Source organism: Pelodiscus sinensis, chromosome 9 (genome assembly GCF_052426305.1).
Source record: "Pelodiscus sinensis isolate ZL-2025 chromosome 9, ASM5242630v1, whole genome shotgun sequence".
Lineage (NCBI taxonomy): Eukaryota > Metazoa > Chordata > Testudines > Trionychidae > Pelodiscus > Pelodiscus sinensis.
The window spans coordinates 56,957,212-56,967,318 of NC_143060.1; the positions used below are offsets into that span (position 1 = coordinate 56,957,212).

Consider the following 10,107-nt stretch of genomic DNA (forward strand, 5'->3'; position numbering starts at 1 on the left):
TAAGTGCACTTGAACAGATAAGTGGCTTAAAAAAACCTGAGCAACCCTCAGCCAAAGCCTTGAGAATTAAAGGAAGAATGTTTGTTATCTTTGCTATCTCATGCTCATTTGTATTCTGTCCTACCACTTCTGTGAAAGGGCTAAAGTTGTGCACTTTTATTCTAAGAAAAGGCACCTTATTTCCCATGTAGGCATTCTCACCTACTTCATAGGCATGATAGGAATTATGCTGGACCAGATCAGTGGTGGTCCTAATCTAATATCTAATACTTCGGAGAAAAGTATCTAAAAATCCTTCAGTATCCAGTTATGGGATGCTGCCCAGAGGGAAAGTTTCTCCTGACCCGCATTAGAAGTTGATTTATGCCCTTATGCACAGGGGTTTATATGCAGAACTGTTTGAGTGATGTCCTGACTTGACTGAAGTCAGCAGCAAAACTACTACAGTAGAGTCCGGATTATCTGACCTTCACTTATCCCACCTTCCGGGTTATCCGACATAGCCATTCGATGTGCTATTTACGTGTCCGTGCGTCACATGCCGCCGTGGCTGTAGCTTCATTTGTTCCTCTGCACCAGTGATTTATGTTTGTGCTGTGATTGTGTTTCATTTTTCCAATTGCATGTTCTCCTTACTGTAATATTTTATTGTTTGAGTAACATGGCATGTGAAAAGAGGAAAAAAACTGGTTCTTTCCATTGAACAAAAACTTGAAGTGTTAAAAAGAATAGACAAAGGCGAGTCCATGCTAAAAATTGCATCTGAACTCGGTGTGGGGCGAGTTACAGTTGGTGACTGGAAAAGGAAAAGAAGTGAGTTAGAAAATTGGTGCTCTGATTGACCCTCAAGTGCAGGACTGAAGGACAGAAAAAACAATGAAAAAATGTGAATATGAAAAAGTGAGTGAAGCTTTGTTCTTATGGTTCACACAGCAAAGGGATAAGGCATGCCTATCACAGGCCCGATTCTGCAAGAGAAAGCTCTGAGTTTCCAAAAGGAATTTAATGAAGGGGAACCTGATTTCATGGCTAGTGTAGGCTGGCTTGATTGCTGGAAAAAAAGATACAGGTTAAGGCCGGTAAGTATATGTAGCAAAAAATTATCGGCAAATCAGGAAGGGTTTCTGAAATGTAAAGCAAATTTTCATTGTCTCATCGAAAATGAAGGATTATCGGGTGAGCAGATACATAACTGCGATAAGACAGGCTTAAACTATAAAATGCTGCTTTCAAAAACTCTATCTTCCTGGGCTGAAGCTTCGGCTCCTGGGTATAAACCAAGTAAAGAAAGAGTGACGATTCTAGCCTGTATTAATGCTACTGGTAACCACAAACTAAGACTCACATTTATTGGAAAGGTAAAAAAAACACAGGCTTTCAAAAACATAGCACCTACTGCTCTACCAGTTTCGTACAAGAATCAGAGGAATGCATGGATGGATTCAGCAATTTTCCAAGGCTGGTTTTTCAATGAATTTCTTCCTTCAGTAGAACAATTTTTGAATTCACTAAATCTACCAAGGAAAGCAATCCTTGTCATTGATAATGCGCCATCTCATCCTCATGAGGATGAACTGTTCAGTAGGGACATTAGAGTGATTTTTCTTCCTCCTAATATCACGTCATTGTGTCAGCCTATGGACCAGGGTGTGCTTGAAGCGTTAAAGAAAAAATATTGTCGTAAGCTTTTAGCTACGCTCATTGAGGCGATAGACGATGGAAATGGTATGCTAGATAAGCTAAGGACAGTGAACATAAAAGATGCTATTTATTGGAACACACAATCATGGGAAGAAATTGAACCGCAAACTCTGGCAAGATCATGGAGAAAGTTACTCTCTGAAGACGAAAACACACAAGAAATGGTGCAAGAAAATTGTGATAACCTGCTACCTTTGTTACAACAAATTCCAGGCTGTGAAAAGGTGGATGATGATGATGATATACAGGAATGGATGGAGAAAGATGAGCAACAAGAACTGACTGACTGCGACATAATAACTCTGGTGAATTGGGATGACAATGAAGATGATGAAGATACAAATGACAATGACAAAACGGAGAGAATTAGTCATAGTGAAGGGGTCAAGGCTCTCGAGACGGCACTGGCTTACGTTGAACAACAAGGGGAGGCAACTGCTAGTGATGTTATGTTATTGAGACGCTGGCGCAACCTCGCCACAAGGAAGAGGAACAAAGCTGAGAAACAAACTTCAATCACTAATTTTTTTAAACAATAACTTTAGCGTTTTGCCATACTGCATACTAAATGTTCTTTATTCTATTATGTTACTTGTTCTGTAGAACAATAAGTAATAAACCTGATTTCATACCAGTTTCCGTTTTATCCGATATTTTCGGTAGTCCGACCACCCCCCGGTCCCGTTTAGGTCAGATAATCAGGACTCTATTGTACCAATTCAGTGGTGTGAGGATTTCATTCTTTAATGATTAGTCATTACAGTGATGACTCCAGATAAGATTTAAAAGGTTTAGATATGTATAAGATAACAAGACTGCCCGACAACTAGTGACACTGGCTAGCTATTTCGCTGATTATTTTAAGTAGAAACATTCATTTATTCAGAGTCTAAGGATCAAGCTTGAGTTATTGCCATTTCTTTTCAGCCTGAACCCTAGCACTCATTAAACTTACCTTGGCAATTCTTTTGTAGTAGAAAGGGTAGGTAACTTTACATTTTAGAAGCCCATACTTGCCTTTGAGATTTAATGTGTTTTAGGTTTAACTTACCTTTAGAGAAAACATAGTAATCATAGCCATCTGGCCTTTGGTAGTTAGGTATTGATATAGCTGAGCGAACTACCTTTGGAAATCCTCTCCAGTAAGAATTTATTTTAACCTCATGATGTAATATTCCTGCAGACAAGAAAATTGCTTTGTTAGGAAAATATATTAAAACATGACCCATACAAAGTTATAACCTGGGAAGAGAAACAGAGAACAGCTACTAGGTTGAAGAGATGTAAAATCATACAAGGTGAACAGATGACAAATGCTGTCCTTCAGAAACTATTACTTTTAAAATAAATATAAATAACATTAAATATAACAGACCTGATGGATTATGGTGGAGTCTGATCGTGTGAGACATGACAGGTGTGCGGTACACGACTGCTGATCTTATTGCACGTTCAAAGCGTCTCCTCTTGATCACTGCTCTGGGTGTATAAGCTGGGTACCTAACATATACTTTCTTTTTGCACTTCTTAGCGGGTTCTTGATTGTAGACATAGTGTTGAACATTGCCACCTGAAGGAGAAGTTTGTTCCAGTTATAAAAATAATTGAAGCAAAAATGTTGTCAGCAATATGAACCTGAAAGGCTGGAAAGACAAGAACAACTCAACATCTTTTAAAATGTGTTCAAATGCTATTGAAGAAACTTCCAGCTTTAAGTGTAAAAAAACTACATATATAACTTGGAAGTATGATGGTAACAGTACCTGCTGAAAGTGATCAATTCTCTTGGGGAAAAATGGTGAAATTGTAAGGCACTAGCCTGATGCTGCAGGCTTTTTGTTTGCATAATTCCCTTTCCTTGAGGGAATGCTACCAAGGAAAAAGACTACAGCAGTGGTCCCCAACCTTTTGGGGCTGCCGGGCGCCGGGGGTAGGGGCCGCGCATGCGCCTAACGCCCTGGGCTGGCACTGGCATGTGCCGCGCGCCCAGGGGTGGGGCCGGCCTAGGTTGTTCAGCGGGTGCACATAAATGCCCTGGCGGGCGCCGTGGCACCACATTGGGGACCACTGGACTATAGGATTAGATCAATGTTATTGCCTAGCTGTTTTAATCTGAATAGCTCCTTCAAATGTTCCTGTGTAGAGACTATACCATTCAAATAAGATGATGATATGGCTAAATCTAGCACTTTCTAAGAAAAGAACCATAACTGAGAAACTGCTCCATACATAGCTGTGGGGTGATTGGTTTATTTCCGTAACGGTGCCTTGTTAACTTGTGATTGGAACAGTGTCCAAAAGACATTAAAACCCTTCTTTATAACCCTATCCTGAAAAGTATGTAAACGTCCATGATCACTTTGGCATTCAAAAGTTGTCTTCAAAGCCTCAGGTTAGCTCAGGCTCTTGTTGTACTAGGTATTGGTGACATCATTTATCCGTTGCCAGACATGCAGTCTTATTTGGAAATGAAGCCGAGCTTTATTACAAAAAGAAATAAGCTAAATAGCTCTAACATTTGTAGGCACCTTAGTTATGAAACATACCTCTTTTGAAAAAATACACAGATTCTGGCCTGTTCCTGTGTTGTGCTACTGAAAGAACTGCTACTATTTTCCCATTTAGTCCTGCAAATCCTTTTGCAATCTGTTTGGGATATCCCATATCCTTTACATCATTAGTGAAACGCCAGTATTGGGAACCCTGAGGATGTAAACAGAAGATTTTACTTAGAGGGAAAAAAATGGTCACAGCTGAGAGGCTACAATATTGACTAGACAAGTGATTATGAAATCCACATCTAATTAATGTACATTTTAAAACTGTCCCAAATAATTACTGATGTATCCCTCAATCATAAAAATGACTTCAGCTTATGTTGGAAAGATTATTCTGCAGGCTTCTTAAACATTTATTAGCATACTAACTTTTTCACCTACCCACAGCCACTTTACTTTTGCAATATCCTGAGGTAGGGGGAACTCAAGTGCTGGGTTTTTGATACTCACAATCATTCCACCATTTGTTTCTAAGGACAGCATATTTCAGCCTCATTTGGTAGGCTGAAAATTGCTTATAGAGTCTTAGTAAATATTTATACTACAGTTGGGTATAAAGGCTCCAATCAAGAGTAAAACCTTATTGGACCGGATATTGTACAGACACAGAAAAAAATGACTTTTGCTTCCCTGAAGGAATTACATACTAACGTCACAAAAGATTGGGGATAACATAAAAGCATATGAATATGGTGAAAAATTAGCTTTGTTGGGTTTATGTAATACATTTTTTATTATATAATGAAGGAAGAAGAGTGCATTTAAGAACTTTCAGGGATCCCAAAAAGCTTGAGATAGAAGGGGGGGGGGGGGGGGGGAGGGGTAGAACCAGCATTGACTTCCCAACAGTGAGCCCAAGAATATTAAACAGAAACTTTGCACAATTGGTTTTTGCTCTTTCATGCAGCACTTTCCAGCCAAATAAAGAGTGAATGTGTAACAATGAATAAGGACTTCATGCTTAACTCAGTATTTTAAATTACTCCACTTAAGGAAACAAATTCACCAATTGTTAGCATTCCTGTGATTATTAGTGTACGAAAACAGGCTGTGCATTTCCAAAAGGGCACTGGTGGCTGCCAACTGTGCCAGATAAATTATACCTATGGTAAAGCATGTGAAGGCTGGGGAGTTCCTGGAGCCATTAACATTTTTCCTGCTATACTATTTATGTCCCCCCTCTTCTGACTTATATGGTGCATGGAGCAAGAGATAATTTAACTTTTCCAACCTAAGTCCTCTTTTCAGGTCCTAAGTCTGGACATTAAGGTCTTAAGGGTGAAAGCAGAAATGTAGCAATAATTAGACAGATGTTCTGCTTTCTCCTCCAACGATGTATTCCCAGCTGTGGACTTGGTAAAGGGATAAGAAAATAAATGCAACCCAATAATATAAATGTCTAAATCAATAGTATCTAGTGGGCAACTACAAAATTGTTATTGCAGGTTTCCAGAGCATGCACTTGTATGCTTGACGTACAATAGTTAGGCTTTATTTTATATAGATTTTGTTTCATATGCTTTGCTTTATAGTAGCTGCTTGGTATTGAAATATATTCTGTATTGGGTATTATAAGTTAGTAATAAATTGTTTATAGGTATTATAAGAGTAAGACATTGTTTAAAATTGTGTCTCTAATACTGTAACTAAGAAATCCTGAAGGGCGAAGACTTATTCTCTGGTTCCTCTGCGTGAAGTAGAAATAGAATTCTGGAAACACCTAGTGGTGTCTTCAGAGTCAGCCAGAGCAGCTGTTTACAATGTTCCCTCTAATTTTTTCCATCCCTGCGCAGAATAAATTTTGCATATTCCTTTGTAAGAGAAATTGCTTTGTTGAGTGAGGAATGTGGGGAGACTCCAGTACCAGATGGTCAGAATGGTTGAGGAGGTGTGAACTCGGGTGTCCATCAAATTCAGGATGGCCAAAGAGGGGCAGACTTGACAACTCTAAAGCAAGGGCATACACCTGTGAATGAGATCTGTGAACAAGATAAACCATCTGCAGCCACTCCCAGGACATTCACCAATGTACTGATGGAGCATGACAATGGAAGCAGCCTTGAGGTAAAATTAGATGGCTTCACCGTGACATTGCAAAAACCCATAGACTAAAGTGGGGGGAGATGAAGTCATGAAGCTTTGGGTTAGCTCTGCGAAAACAACTTCCAGGCATCGGACTGCATCTGACAGAACCCGGCTCCTTCCCGGGCCCAGGCTAATTGGCCAGTAGGTTGGCACGAGCACCCATAAAACTGGTAATTATGACACCAGTTGCAGGACTCTGTGTGCACACATGCATATACTGATTTCTATGCTGCATTTGCAATAAACATGGTGTATTTCCTTTTCCCTCTGAAAAATATCCTGTGTGCCTCTTCTAAAGTTAACACTCTAATGCCTGGGCCATCCAAGCCAGCAGTATGCAAAATTCAAGCTTCTGTATCAAAGTTTTAAAATACAGTCAGTTTTTAAAATACAGCATTATTTTCACAAGAATGGACTCCAGCACCTATGGACATGCATGTCCCTTTGTGAGTCTTTAGCAACCTAGACCATTAGATAAGTGTTTGTCAGCTGAACTCATGGATCTATTTCCTACTTATAACCTTCTTCCATACAGCCCCTCATTTTTTTTTTTAGGTTTGCAGGCACCCTTGAAATTAAATCCTTTACATGCTCAAACTAAGCAAGATAACTTCCCTACCTTAAAGAAGAAGGTTTTGCCATCGCAGTTGCATCTGGAAAAGACTGTATCAATGGGGGATGGAATACCCCACCCCTCAGTGATTTTGCGAGGGGATACTGTTGGTTGCTTAGCTGAATCCAGCAGCCAGTAGTAATGACCTGCAAAATAAAAAGTAGAGCTAGCCCTGAAAAACCTCAGTAAAGTGCACCATTTTGCTCCTACTTAAATTTTTGTTTTTGAAAAATGTAGTAGTACAGAAAATGCCAAATCTAAAAATTCCAAACAGTACCACCCTTTGAACTGGCACAACGGGCTCTCTAGATCAGTGTTTCTCAACCAGTGGTATGAGTACACTCAGGGGTACTCGAGAGAAGTCGGGGGGTACATCAACACAACTGAAATTTGAAGAAAACTGAATTTTTGTTTTAAGTTTTACAGAGCTTCATTATTTTTGTACTTTTTATGCCCAAAAATTTGATTGCCCACCCGGCTACAATTAAATTGTTTAAACAAATGTGTAGGAAAAAAATGTGTGTGTCTGAAAACTGTAGGTACTGGGAGTACTTTATAAAAAAAGGTTGAGAAACACTGCTCCAAAGTACTCACTGCTGCAAGGCTGAGTGCCCAGGGCAGCCCAACCTCATCACAGGCCCCACCTCTGGTTCACGCCTTCCCGCTGGCCCTGTCCCCACTTCACCCTGCTTCTACCCCACCCTCCTTAACCAAAGCCCCTTCCTCCAGGCATTGCAGCCAGGGGATTACCAGGCAGCCTGGCATGGGACTACAGCAGGGGTTGGCCTCCCTCCTGATAGAGAAACCCGACTGCCTGTTCCCTCTTCTAGGCTGCTGCACTTAGCTTTCCCTCAGCATTGGTGCACGTTGGGACCAGGGCGCTCTGCTTCCTGCTGCCACCGTGAAGTGGAGTACAGTGGGCTGGGAGAGGGCGGTACGGTGGGGTGGGGCAGTGCAGAGCAAGCTGCTGGGTTGCACTGGTTTAGGGATATAATAGTGTAGTCAATTAACCGATTATCTGATAAGCAAAAGCTTATAGGTTAGTGCTATAGATTACACACATTTCCTTTCCTACCCTCCCCCGTCCTGGACAGGGTCTGCTGCCACCCTGCACTGCTCCCTCTGTTTCAGAGGCAGCAGCACAAGGCAACAGGCAGCCCGTCTGCAAAGGGAGCTGGTTTTTAAACTGGCTTTCTTTGTCGACCAGCTACCATCTGGCACCCCGCGTGAACTAGCAAGGGACTCCTTGGGAGTGGGGCCAGAGTCTACCGGCTGCCAGCCCTGCCCCCGAGGACAATAGAAGAGTCGATTAATCAATCAAAATTCATGAGGTTATATGACTATTCAATTAACTGATATTTAATATTTCCACTCTGGCTCCCACCATTGCAGTAAGTAATCCCCAGGCCATCCTGGGCCCTCTCCATAGGACAGTTAAGGTGGCTGCATGGGCCCCCCAAAGCACCAGGCTTGAAGCAGCCATTCCAAACCATCCTATGGGTCGGAAAATGCAATAGAGGCGGCTCAGCACCTAGCAGGATCCATGTCATTGCAGAAGCACTTGCTGGGTCCATGTCATTGGAGCCAGAAGCACTTGCTGGAAAAGTAATATTCATCAAGATGGGCGGGGGCCCCAGAAAATCTGCCTAACCATTAGTGGCTGAGAGTAGCAAAGCTAGGACAGAAAAGAGGAGGAAGAGTTTGACTGACTTGCATATGGAAGCTGTTCCTTGCCCCTAATCATTTATGTTGCCCTTTTCTGGACCAATATATATCAGATCTGCATGCAGTATTCAAGATGTGGATCTACCATGACCTTATATAGAGGCAATATAATATTTCTGCTTTATTAATTATCTCAAAGAATCATTTAGCTTTTTAGACAGCCATTGCACATTGAGCAGGTCTTTTTAGGGAACTATCCACAATGATCCAAAAATCTCTTTCTAGAGCGGTAACAGCTATTTTAGACCCCTATCATTTTGTACCTGTAGTTGGAATTCTATTTTTCTATGTGCATTACTTGGCATTTATTTCATCAGCGATTGTGTTTCCCAATTACCCACTTTTATGAGATCCCTTTGTAATTCTTTGCAGTCATCTTTGGAATTAACTGTTTTGCATCATTTTGTATTTGCAAGTTTTGCTACCTCACTGTTTATCTCTTTTTCAAGACTTATTTATGAATAAGTTGAACAGCACTGGTCTGAATGACCCCCTGGAGCCCATCACTATTTAGTCCTACCCTTTTTGTCCTGTCTTTTAAATGGAGCAGCTGGCAATGTTTTCACGATCATCTAATGATCCTTCAATTACTTGAATGACAAGCCTAGTGTTATCTTAATCACCTTGCCTCCTTCTTGCTGGGCACCGCTGTTGCTTTTTTGCGGAAGAGGATAGCAAATCGCACTCGCATTTGCATAGCTTCTTCTGATTCTTTTTGCGGAAGAGGTTTTTTCGATAAAAAGCCCCATATAGACGGGGCCATTTGTCAGAAAAAAACTCTCTTTCGCAAGACCCTGTAAACCTCGATTTACGAGGAATAAAGGGGCCTTGCGAAGGAGGGGGGTTTCCATCTAAATAGAGCTTTTTATCAGAAAAACCTCTTCCGCAAAAAGAATTAGAAGATATGCAAATGCAAGTGTGATTTGCATATCCTCTTCTTTGCAAAAAAACAAACAGTGTAGCCATAGCCTCTGCCTATAAAACTCTCTGCCCCAAAGGAAAAGCTGGGAGCAGTACAAACTGTGTTGCAATTAAGAGCTGTCTCTGGGGATAGAGCATGCGCTTTAAGCAGATCTCAAATATGAAATTCAGGGTTTCAAACATCAAAAGTCCTTCCCCCATCCCCTTCCCCTAAAGATGTTAAGAGGCAGGTAATTGACTAAACGTGGAGTCAACACAATTTGTAAAAAAAAATAAAATAAAATAATAGATTACTCACCTCGAAATACAGCTAATGTTCCATTTGGTAAAGCAACAATTCCATCTGCTGGCTTTCCATTACACAAATTATTATCATCTTGTTCACCTGGGTCAAAATAATTAGTGTATATTTTTATGTAAATGAAATTGAAGCTCAAAGAACAGTTTGAAATGCCAGAGGATTGTCAAGTAAAATAAACCTCTTACTAATGGAACATAGTCTTT

General features: G+C 40.8%; 1 protein-coding gene across 2 annotated transcripts in view; it reads right to left on the reverse strand.

The window, feature by feature from the left end:
- Positions 1-10,107, reverse strand: part of PRG4 (proteoglycan 4) — a 39,219-nt gene that overhangs the window by 2,002 nt on the left and 27,110 nt on the right. For both annotated transcript variants that reach the window (XM_025181860.3, XM_006110867.5), the window contains 5 exons: positions 9,902-9,988; positions 6,964-7,103; positions 4,248-4,404; positions 3,077-3,271; positions 2,753-2,878 (listed from right to left, as the gene is read on the reverse strand). In XM_025181860.3, the coding sequence (XP_025037645.3) occupies positions 2,753-2,878; positions 3,077-3,271; positions 4,248-4,404; positions 6,964-7,103; positions 9,902-9,988 (705 nt within the window). The remainder of the gene's footprint in view (positions 1-2,752; positions 2,879-3,076; positions 3,272-4,247; positions 4,405-6,963; positions 7,104-9,901; positions 9,989-10,107) is intronic.